Consider the following 12847-nt stretch of genomic DNA (forward strand, 5'->3'; position numbering starts at 1 on the left):
GGTCTCTTTCTAAATATTTGGGTGATGTCTACCTTCGTAGTGTATAAAAGCAGAATCTTTCTACAGGGCATTTGAAACCTATGGGTCAGGATTTCTACTTTTCATTTATTGTTGCTTTATTTTGATTTTTGATTTTTATATGGCTGTAAACCTATAATCAGTCAAAGTCAATAGTATATTAAATCTTCAAACTTTCAGGGTTCTTGGTTCTGGATCATGAATAAGAAGTTTCAGTTACTTTAAAAAATTTCCGTCTCTCAGTGGTTAATGAAATAATCTATTTTTTCCATAAACTTTTGATATGATTCAGCTATTTTTTAATCTAGACCAGCGTTCTGGTTTACAGCCAACTCATGCCTCGGAGAAGGATAAGAGTGTAACAAAATCTCTAAAAGGAAAGGACTTTAAACACTTTCTCGACTTGATCCAGAACAGCCCTTCGACCGCCAGCCATAACCACACGCCCCTTCCGAACCTTTGAGTTAGCTCCGCCTGCCTGTCTTAACACCCGCTTTAGGCTCCGCCCACGAACACGGCGCAGCCAGTCAACGCAAGGCTATGACATCAGCGCAGGGAAGCCGACCCGGGGAAGTAACGAGAGTGAAACATCGTAGCGATTCCTTTTCCTGTCTCCGCGCTCGAAAGAGGCAGCGAACCGGCCCCTGGGATCGGGACGGACCCGAAGAAGCGGCGGCTGGTTTCGAAGAGACCCAGGGGAGGCCGAGAGACAATTCTTGTATGCTCAAACCGAAGGAGAGGAAACAGCCCAGAAGAAACCGTACCTTTAAGAAACAGCGAGGCGGGAAGAAATTGAGTTTTTGATCGGGCTGTTTTGCGCAAACTTCCTACGAGCGTGGGGACGAAGGAGAGGAAGCGGGAGGAGAGGCAGGGCGAGGCGGGCAGGGTGGAACCCTCAGTTTGGCTGTGTCCGCTTCGGACTGAACGATGCTGTCTAACTCTCAGAATCAGAACCCGCAAATACTTTTCCCCAATCCGCCGCCGCCTCCGCCTCCGCCGCCACAACAGCCTCCGCAGCAACAGCAGCTGGCCCAACAACAACAACAGTTCCCACAGTTTCACCTGAAGTCTGTCCTCCCGATAAAGAAAAATGCCATCACGGATGATTACAGGGTCACCACGCAAGTCCTGGGGCTGGGGATTAATGGAAAGGTTTTGGAAATCTTAAACAGGAAAAGCGGGGACAAATTTGCTTTGAAGGTAAGCTTGATCAGAGATTTGAATTTAGGGCGTCTTCTAGATGCTTTTCGCCTTTGCGGTTTTATACTGTTCGTTTTGGCAGGAATCGGGAGTTTTATGTAAATCGAAGTTCCCCACCAAACTGAAATAAATCGGACCAATTCTGATGCATGACCCCCTGAGGCTGTTTTGGCCACGCTGTAGGGGGGATTGTACGCGGACTTGTATGTTCTGGATCGGTCGATTCCGAACCACAAAAGTTGTTCCGTGTTAGTGCGTGACGTATTTGGGGAAGACTGGTCGCCGTGGTGTTGTGGTTTGAACCCCCGCACGGCGAAGAGTGTTATCGGAGGCGGCGCTTTGTGGTTTAGGAGGAGTTCCACACTTAAGTGTATTCACCAGCGGAAAGTTTTGTCTCGCCCGGCCTCTATTTAGGTGAAGGACGGCTTGAAGATGTAATCAAGTTTCCTGTCCCTTCTAACCGATACTTCCCCATTCAGCATTTGATCGGGGAGGAATTCCCCAGGAAGGAGAAATTCCCAAAGTACAAAACTGTAGTTTCGCCTTCTTTCACCCCAAAGGGGTCTGACATGCCTGGGGTTGCATTTAACTCGCCTCCGAGAACCCTTAACTTATTTGATGACCAGCAGTTTCCTACGTAGTGGCCGACTCCCCCCCCCCCCCCCCGGCCGCTCCTTGGTAGAGAAAAAGCTGCTTGAATCTCGGGTTGGTTCGGCATAGAGTCTAGATTGCCCTGCCTTGGAGGATTATTGGAGGGGGGGGGAGAGGAAAATAATAATAATAATAAAAAGGAGAAAGCTTTACTTGCATAGCAGCTGCTGGTTGAAGGGCTGATAAATCCCGCGAGGCCCCTTGAGAAAACCAGTGCGGGATCTAAGGTTGGCGTGCCTGATTAGGAAACGTAATTCCTTTGAGATTTGGACCTCCAGGCCGTGGCGGCTCCTTCTGGCGCAGCCGGGCTCTGGTTTTTCTCCTACCCCCCCCCCCCGCCTCCTTTCCTTCAGGGAAAAGTCCCGTTGACGGAAAAGTGCTTGGTTTCAGGCAGGGGGAGGGGGGGCGGGGGCGGGAGAATGAAAGCAAATTCACCAGCAACAGTTTTTTGCGGTCGGGAAAGGAAGAAGAAGAGCGCCGTAGGAAGCGCTTTTGCCCGGGGATTGTTCTCCTGGGGCTGGACCATTGATGCCCTAAAGGGGAGGGGCTTAGAAGAACAACAAAGCAAATGAGGCTGGGGGAAAAAATGGAGACTCTTAACCTGTCATCTCAATGTTGTCTGGACGGATCACGTGTTTCGGGATTTGGACAATGGAAGTTGATTTTAAGGGCTCTTGAATTTCCTGCCGCTTCCTCTAAGGTACATGCTTCCGAAGACAGTTTCATGTAAGGACATTGAAAGAAATCTCAAGGGGACCCCTCTGATGCTCTCCAGATGTGCTAGGACCGTAACTCCGAGAAGACGGCAATCCTGCAAGGTGCAAGGCCAGCACATCTGGAAGAAACAAGTTTGGGACCATCTGTTGCATTGTTTCTGAGCACCAGAAGATTTATCACTTCGAAATAGATGCCTGAAAATCCTGCCTTGGTTAGAATCGCATGGGAAAATGAGAGTATTTATGCACATATCATTAAACACATTTGGAGGGCTATTTCCTACCAAATGAGTATAAAATCCTGCCTTAAGATAAAAGTTAAAATGACAATGTGCAAACCCTTTTCTATTTGTGCTATATAATAATTTCAAGTGTTTTTGAAGAAACATGCTGGCTTTCTGATTAATTTCAAAGTACAGTAATTTGTGAAAACATGCTCAGTTTGTATTTGTTTTTGTTTGCATTCATTTGTGAAATTCTTATATATTTTGGGTAGAGTTTAAATAGGTATATTGTATAGATGGGAAAGAAAGGTAAAAAGGAATTGCTTGGAAGATAAGTGAACTGAACCTGAGGTTTGGTGCTCCACAGCTATAGCCAATCATTTATAACACAAGGCAGGCAATGGTTCTTACTAAGGTTGGGGAACCTATCTTCATTCAGGACTGAAACTAACTGGATGACCTTTTGACCAGCTTGCCCTTCCTGCCTTACCTTACTAAACAATTTTGTGAAACCTTGGAAGTTACTGTTCCACAATAAAATTAAAAGGCAAATGATTTTGTAAACAAAAGCCTGCAGAATAAAGTAGTGATGACTGATAAAGTCTTGAAGAAGTAGATAGAAGTATCATGTAGATCAGAGGTTTCCAAACTTGGCAACTTTAAGAGTTGTGGACTTCAACTCAAAGAGCTGGCTGGAGAATTCTGGGAGTTGAAGTCCACAAGTCTTAAAGTTGCCAAGTTTGGGAACCACTGATGTAGACTCCTCCCTCCCTTTTTGGTGCCTTTGAATCAGTGTCGATTCCTGGCAACCACCAGAAGTCCCTGCAATTTTATTGGCAAGATTTCTTGGAAGTGGTTTGCCCTTGCCTTTTTCCTAGGACTAAAAGAGAGTGACTGGTCCAAAGTCACTCAGCTGGCTTTGTGCCCAAGAGTATTTCAGAAAAATATATAATAAATATTAAAATATTTTATTTAAAATTCTGTCTTATTTTTGTGCATAGATTTACTATATATCAATGCATTTATGAAGTAGGTATCACAGCCATGATATTTTCTTCTGTAAAGTACAAACCGAAACTTTTATAGGCAAGAGTATAAAATAAGATTATGTATTACTGAATGAAAGATAACTAAAGATTTATGTTCTCCTGATTATTGGTTTGATTTATTCCTATGCAGCATTACTGATTTCCAATAGTAACTTTTAAGTATTCACAACTTTTATATAGGTGTGCATGCATAATTTTATACTATTTTTATATGCATATCAAGGTTTGTAAGGATCTGCTTAAAAATAGACCTCCATACAGCCTGCACTTCGTTTCATATTTTTCATCAGTTGTCTTTTTTTCAGTGTAAAAGTGTCTCTGTGCATGATGTCATTTATCACATATTATTGAGAGAGATGCTGGTTTGATTATTAACTATTACTGGATATGTCTTTGTGATCCTTCTTCAGGATCAACCAACAAAAACATTTTGACATAACTTGAACCACAAATTGTCAATACAAAATTGAGTTAAAATTCATTGATGTTCTTTCATGTTAAGTCTCATATAATAAAAACTTTGAAACAAGATCATATTAACTTTAAAAAAGAAAATCCTCAGTTTGGGAGAAGAGAATTTGACAGGTTTGTGTGTGTCAAGTCAAGTTGACTGGCTGTGACTATGTAGTCAAATTTCACTCCATTTTAATGGGTTGCACATGCACCTCTTTTGAGAAACCCTTATATTTACTGAAACTAATTGTGATTTCTAAATATCCCTGTCACCTGAAGGCACCTACTTATCTGTAATGTATTCTTTACTACATTAGCTTGCCATTCAATTTTGTCAAGTTGCACTCTAGAAATCATTTTGGAAAAACTCACTTGTTTTGAAATGGCTTTAGGAATGCAGTTTAAGTTCTTAGGTAAGATGGATGCCTGTTTCAGAAGAGTAGAACAGTCTGTATTTAAGCCATAAATTTGCTCCCACACATTAGCTGTTGGGGAATGCTATAGATTATCCTGTTAATTGCAATGCTAAAAAACAAGAAGTCTCCCTTCTGTTGCAATTAAATCTTACTTCTCTTTTTTTATAAACATCTGCTTTAAAAGCAACTGAAAAAAAACCATCATGGCCATTTCTCCTATGAAGAGAGCACTGCCAGGTTCCTCCATCACACAATATGTCTGTAGTATAAATGTAGAAGCCATAAAGAGGGTAAAAAACATTCTCAACTAGCTGAATGGCAGATTCTTGCCCTTTGCTTGAGAATACGCACATCTATCACTGTTATTATGTCTGACACACTCTAATGCTTATTTTCCTTCTTAAGCTGTAAATGAGCAGGCTCAACCACTGCTTTGACAGCACAGCGTTAATCAATTTGGCAGTTGCCTCCACTCTCTAAATTGTATGTTTCCAATATTCCTGTGGGTGAAATAATCCAAAGAATAAGCATAACTGCCAAAGGAAATCCTGCCCCTTCGTCTCCATGGCTATCTTGCATTAAAGTATGAGGTTAGGTTAAGAGTCCTGGTCTCCAAGGTCCAGTCAATTTGTCAACAGCAGATCACAAAGCTACAGGCATGGGTGGAATCCAGCTTTGGCTCTTTAATCAGTTGGAGCCAATTAGAGTGACATTTCTAGCCCAGGAATAAAACACTTGGTAAATTGCAGGATGTTCCTTTATAGTTAAAACTGAAATGTTTTTTGAGGGAGTATTACTGATAGGCATGGGTCTCTCAAGGGCATGTGACATTATATGCATCATAATATGGCACAACAGTGAAAACTACCCAAATTGTATCACATGTGTAGTGATACCATGATGCATATAGTTGCACTGGAGTAGGGTGGCACCAACATGGAAATAAAGAAATAAACATCATAAAGTACATAATGTTTGCATCAAATGCCTGTGTTAACATGAGACATCATAGTTTTGCAAGTTATCTTGCAAAAATGTTGTGCCAATTAGTTGGAGCAGAAATGGGGTGAAACTGTCTCTGTTACATCCTTCCAAACACAATCTAGACAGTTAACACCCATATTTTTACTGGCAAATAAACATATTAGTATTTTTATTGTGTTTGGAATATTCAGGGAGCTTAATCTATGTTGTTAAGATAAAGGTTCTCCTCTCACATATGTGCTAGTCATTCCTGACTCTAGGGGGTAGTGCTCATCTCTGTTTCTAAGCTGAAGAGCCACGGCTGCCTGATGACAATTCTGTGGTCATGTGGCCAGCATGACTAAACGCCAAAGGTGCACGGAACACTGTTACTTTCCTACCAAGGTGGTCCCTATTTTTCTACTTGCATTTTTACATGCTTTCAAACTGAAATGCCATCAATCTTTCTGATCAACAAGCTCAGCCATTGAGCCACCGTGTCATCCTTTATTTATATTGTTACTTGTTTCTAAAATTTATCAACAAGGGTACATGCATATTAATAAAAAAATATTGAATTGTCCTCAAGAGTATTTCCATGCATACATATCATGCTTACAGATAATTCTAAGCAAGTTGCTTTATTTTTCTTAGAGGAAAGTCTTTGTTTAGTAACCACAATAGGGACTGGCAACTTGGTCACTAAATAATTGCTTATTTAGGCAATATCTCCATTCTGCAAGGGAGAGGGGAACCAGATCAGGCACAGAGCAACACATTCTAACTAATTGCAATGGTAGACACAAAAAAGAGACAGTGGGGGAGAGTGTGTGTCACATATGTGTACCTTGGTAACACAGTTATTTTTTCAACTCTATCACAACTTCAGATGGTTGCTACATGAAGCAATAAGCAAGTCTATCTATACATTAATGCTGCAGTGGAGAATTGTGAGACATGGTTTACCTCCCTATGATTACTAGTCTATGTTCATAGTTGTCCTAAGGTGAGACTTCACTTGGGCTTTATATTTTATTATGGCATGCCAACCACAAATATTCTGATTTTCCCTTGGACAACTATTTTGTAAAATTATTACAACTGCTACTTCAAAACTTAATATTTCATTGGCACCTCTATCCATAATTGCTTTGTTACTGGGTTTTTTAATGCCCTGGGGAATGAATTTAAGTAAGCTTTTGAATGGGTCAAAGTTAGTTCAAACTTGAGCACAGGTATAAGTTATCACTTCTGGAATATTCAGAATGGTCAAGTTAAAGGGCAGTTTTACTTTTTGAAACAACTTGTTTGTTTACCTTTTATGCTTCATTTTACTGGTGATGGATGAAGGGGCCATGTAGGTGAATATAGAAATACACTGCTTTCATGCAGTCATTATCTGCCTGTCTATAACAAAAGGAAGTAATTTGGCAGTGTCAACACAAAAGAACTGAACAAATCAGATACCAGGAAATTATTGCAACAGGATTTGCTGTGTTTCTGTTGATGCCATAAAGGTTGAGAAGGAACTAACTGTTGACGGGAGCTAAAAATTGAAACTTTCCCTGAAATTTCATGTTTAAGTTATGAAACATACTGTTCATCTGAGGTTTTCTGTAGTGCATTTAATATTTTTATTATCTTTTCAATACAATTTGTCTCCTATATGGTTTCCTCAGTTGCCATAATCTCACATCTTAGAAAACCCTGATTGGAATATGACAATTTCAGGAGGAATTGTATGGAATATGAAAAATATTAAGGGAAATTATATTTTTTCCATTTCCATATTTCTGTATATCACTGTAGAATCAAAATTTGACTTGTTGGTGTTAAAAATAGAGGTTCTCAAATATGAATTGTGACTCCATGGAACATTATAAGCAACTTGAGAGGGTAAAGAAAAAAAACCCTCAGCTTTGCAAATGGAATCTAAGAAAACTGTCAAATTATTATTATTATTATTTGGATTTGCTTCTCACTTTGTTGTTCCCTGCTTCATCCATTAAAGTCCGCAGTGGGCACTTGTGATTTTCCAGAATTAAAATATCCTTGTAAGAAAAAGATTAAAATAATAAAGTGATAGATACATTTCTCTCCAGTTAAACCATTAGCTTTACATTTTATTTTATTAAGCTGCACATTTTATTTTATTGTAATGTTCAAAAACCATCTCTCATGAGTCATCAATGTAGAGGACATGTCATGTAAGTGCCACATTTAAGTAATCATAGTAGAGGGGACTGTCTTCCTTTTAAGTGAAGTGGAACTGGCAGGATGACAACATGTTGCATGTACTTTTCTTTTTTACAAAAGTCACCTGGCTACTGGTCACTACTACTACCATATTCTGTTTCTATAATGTTTCAGATCCAGGCATTTTTCCTCTAGAAAGTATATAAATTGACAAAAAGCTGTTAACTTTCCATGGACATTGAGTAGAGGATGTAGTCCAGGAAAAGTATTAATACTAGTCAAGTTCCTCAAAAATATTGTTTATATTTATTGGAAGCTTAAATTTAATGTGAACATATAGTTTCAAGCGCATGGGAAAATGAGGTAATGAGATCTTTTGTCTCCTTTCTTCCTCAAACTGCAGAAACTTGCTGATAAAAATCGGTAAGGTATACATATGTACTGTGTGAAATCTGGAGTATATTGGTCACTTTAAGATCTATGCATTGCTGATATGCTTCCAGAGCAATGTGACACAGATTGCAGAATCGGAATCAGTGTCTTCAACTGTAAAGGCTACTTTTTATATTTAGAGCCAAAGTTTACATGGGGTCCAGAACCAATGTAGGATGACTCCCATATCTGTTTCTCTTTGAAATAAAATTCTTAGGGTCTTGGGGTGAAGGAAGTGTTAACTCATTGTATTTAAGCAAATAACTCTTTTGCCAGTGTTTATTGGTTTTTACAATCAACATGGTGTAGCATGTTGATGTTGTATTGCATCTAAGTTTTTAAAACCTTATCAAGTCTGTGGTTTCTGCACACCTTTAAATATTCATTAAATATTAAATATTTGTCCTTATTTATATGTAAAAGTAACATGTTATGCCTACAGGTGGACATCCCAAATAAAATATCCAGATCAAATCCATGTTGATGATTGGCTGTAGAAATGGAAAAGCCAAATCTGCTCTTTAGTAATATGTGACTCTTCAGTTATCAGTTTCATTTTCTTTCTCCTTCCATTTATTGTAATAGGTCTGAACATTTTTGTGCCCTGTGATAGGAATGTATATCTTATTAGCTCCCTTAGGGACTTCCATTTGTCCAATTGAGCAGGGTTTTTCATTGCTGTACTTAACCCAGTTATTTTTGATTATCCTTTTAATCTTGAAGATCAGAACAGCAATTAGCTAAAGCTGTTTCAAAACTAAACCATTTGGATTTATGATAGTTTACTTCAGGGAGAATTCAATAGTATATTTTTGTGTACATTCATTAAAAAAGCACTATATTGCCTGTACTTCCTTATTCTTCAATTCTGAGTTCACTTCTTGGATGAGAAAAGGAACATCTTAATGAAAAATAAGAAAGTCCAGTTGCCTTTTTTTTAAAAAAAAAAAACACCTTTGGGACAACCATGATCTGGATGACCAAGGATCTCCATAGACAGACAAAAGTGCATAGAATATAAATGGTTCACAATGTTGGTTGTGGAATGGGAAACAAATGTTCATTTTTTAATTTAACATATCTGTTATATTTCAGTGTCTCATTTGTTTGATATATTGCTTATCCCTAAAATACTATATAGAAAACAATTTAAATCTTGAATTCAAAATTTATTTATGATTTATTGACCTTATGTCCTTTTCACAGTACACATCTTTGTTATTCCGAGTTGCTGTTCAAATTTCTTTTTTAAAGTAAAGTAAATGATACAAATAAAAAATGATAGTATTTTGGGATTGGGAACATTATATCTGAATTGGACCATTGCTCTAGTTAAAGTCATGATTTAATTATTTCCACTGTTAGAACATATAATAGAATTCAGATTTTTCTATCATTTCATCTTCCAAGTTAACGCTATACTAGAGATGGCGCTTATATTTATATAGGAATTGATATATTTCCTTCCAATTGAAGGAAATAGTTATACAATAATAGTATAGTCCATCTGAGTGATAGGTTCAATTTCATTTTATTAGGTTGAAAGGAAAATGCAGTATCATTTCCACAATGTTCTTTGCACCCACTTGTGAATTAAAAGAAGGTCATATAAAATATATATGACTGAAAGTCAGTGTTTTTCAAATACTTACCTATTACGAATATTACATTCAGTGAGAAAGATCCTAGAGAATGTGATTTAGATGTGTCTTGCACCTCTTGTGATAATGCCTTTATTACAAGATAAAGCTAGAGTATTGCAGAATTTTGCATATGGAATCAGTTTTTTAAAAAATTGCTTTGAACCTATGAATTCAATCCTGCATGATAAGAATAAAAAATAATACATTTGCCCATGTATAGCTTTTCATGCTCTCTATATTTCTCCAAATGCTTCCTCAAATTTGAAGTTTGGTTGGTGGGTTTTTGCTAATCTTCCTATTTTGGATTTTGGTATAATTTTTAATTTTGTTTATCTTTGTATCTGCTTTTATCTGATGAAACACCAGTATTTTCTACCTCTCCTAGTTGTTATTAATTGAAGGAAAAAATTTAAGTTTTGCTGTTTAGAATTTCAGAGATCTTTATGTAGAAAAATATTTTTGGAAAAAGAAAACTAATTACTAAAGGGCCTTGTTTCCTGTTTATTTTATTAACTGGTTAAACATCTCGGCTGCTATATATATTAATTTTAGATGTTTCTATTGTTTTAAAATGTTTTTAGTGTCCTAATATTTAATATATATTTTCAATTTTAAACTACCCAGAGTAATTGACTGAGATGGGTTTCTATAGAAAATGAATGAATGAATGGATGAATTGTGAAGCAATGCAAAATGGATTGTTTTACATAGCATCCTGGTTTTTCCCAGGTCTGTAATTTTTTTTAATTGTGCCCTTGATCTGAGAAAAAAATTCTGTTCAGTGATGACTTTTTTGTGTGTGTTCACATTTGGGTTTTAATAAGTGGCAAAGCTTTCTAGTAAAGCACGATGTCATTTCTGTGTTTTTGAAAAATGTCATAAAATATCACTTGTTTATCCTGGGACACTCCCTTTATAGCTTCTCTGATCAGATATTCCTTTTTGATAATCAGAATAATGAATCTCAAATGATTATCAAACATTTGATTAGTTCAGGCTTTTTTGTCTGACTCTTTTGAATTATCTTTGGATTTTGCCTAGATATGTCTAGCCTATGTGGGCACATGTATTGTTTTTGATTCTTATCATGCAGGCATTGAATTCATAGTTCATAGGTTCAAATGAATTCATATCATTTTTATCCAAATCTTTTTCTTAACAATCCACCATTTTTAAAATACATATTCAGTATATGAGTTACATATGTGTGGAAAATAATTTTACAAACTGTTTACATTGTTTCCAACTATTATTTATCCTAGAACTATTGGAAAAAAATTGTTTTGGATACTTATGTGTTGCTTTAATAATCTAAACTCTGCGTGGTTGACAGTTAAAAACCCAAAGCAAAAGGTTAACCATAGAGATGCCTGTATTCATCTCACGTCTAATTCTCCCAAGATTGGACTTGGACTCACAATTGTCATCAATAATTGTAAACATCTGCAAAAAGTGGATTTCTAGGGGGCGGAAAAAGGAGATACGGGAAAAAATCTAATTGGAAAATGATATACCATTCTTCAATTTCCATACGGTCTATAATATTTCTAGTGAAAAAGAGTAGAATAGTTTGTGACCTCTCTTTCCCGCTTATACTTGATAGTTTGGGTTTTAATCACTTTCTTGCTACATGTCTACAGCTGTGATTCTAACGATAGTCTATTGCATTGTTATAAGATCTCCTTTCTTTGGCATCACTGTAACTCTGTCTGTCTGTCTGTCTGTCTGTCTGTCTGTCTGTCTGTCTGGCTGGCTGGCTGCCTGCCTGCCTGCCTACCTACCTACCTACCTACCTACCTACCTACCTACCTACCTACCTACCTACCTACTGACTTTCTCTGATTTGAAAAGTTGCAAAATGCTGCCATAACCATCTAAGAGTGGAACATTATTCTGATAGAATAAGCATACAAAAAGAAGAATAGTAGCTTTGGATAGCAAGGAACTGGAATGTTCTTGAACAGGGCAGATTGGAAATCATGAAAGAACCTGAAACTATTCATTATCGTTTTCAAAAAAAGGGACCAGCTACCTAATTTGATAGATTTATTATTTATATTTGTATGTTGATACAACCTGGAAATTCTCAGTATTTAACATTATAAAAATATGAAAATACCTATTATAAGTTTAAAATAAATGACAACAAAACATATGATAATGTCTCATAGGTAAGGTAAGCAACATTTTGTTGATAAATCAGCCTTGACTAATGCTGTCATATCCAGTTATTGCTACAATGCAAAATCAGCTGGATAGAATAAGTAGAAGTAATTTGGCCTTATGCGGGGTATTTAATTAAGTGAAACCTTCCTAAGTTTGGGGCATTGCAGATACATTGGGCTATAAATGCTGGCAGGATAATAATGGGTACGTATTTTAGCACATTTGGGACTGATTCAGGGATTTGAAAGTGGTGATTAAGCATTATGGCAGCTAATTGGCCTGATTTTATTTCAGAAAAAATCAAGCAGAATTGAATCTGGGTAGTGTTTGGATGGAAGATCACCAGAAAATGCAATTAATATATGCTAAACAGAGAAATTGTTTAAAACCCCAGCGCAGGCAGTGAGAAACCACTTCTGTGTTGTTGCCAAGACTATGGGAATCTTTATTTCAGATCAGATAACTGCTTCATCCTGTGCTGCTTTATGTAGTGCAGTCTAATGGCCAATCTATAAATAATCTAAGGTCTGAATTTAGTATTTTAGTGTTGATCATTTCTAATTAATTCATCAACTTAATTATCTTAATTAATTCTATTTATAAGTTGGTTATGAAACAGTTATTTTGATTGTTTTAAATCCTAAAAGGTACTATAAACCCGTGTTGATAGTAATCTGAAAAACCTTTGGAACTTAAAGTCTTACTTTATGTGATGGAATG

At 37.1% G+C, this 12847-nt stretch overlaps 1 protein-coding gene across 2 annotated transcripts in view; it reads left to right on the forward strand.

Annotated features, from left to right (window-relative positions):
• Positions 1–591: 591 nt before the first annotated feature.
• MAPKAPK2 (MAPK activated protein kinase 2) overlaps positions 592–12847 on the forward strand; it is an 87076-nt gene continuing 74820 nt past the window's right edge. For both annotated transcript variants that reach the window (XM_087720085.1, XM_014060940.2), the window contains exon 1: positions 592–1218. In XM_087720085.1, the coding sequence (XP_087576211.1) occupies positions 946–1218 (273 nt within the window). In that variant the 5' untranslated portion in view covers positions 592–945. The remainder of the gene's footprint in view (positions 1219–12847) is intronic.

The sequence above is a fragment of the Thamnophis sirtalis genome, unplaced genomic scaffold (genome assembly GCF_051295495.1).
Source record: "Thamnophis sirtalis isolate CommonGarterSnake01/CBP01778 unplaced genomic scaffold, rThaSir2_p1.2 scaffold_7, whole genome shotgun sequence".
NCBI classification, from domain to species: domain Eukaryota; kingdom Metazoa; phylum Chordata; class Lepidosauria; order Squamata; family Natricidae; genus Thamnophis; species Thamnophis sirtalis.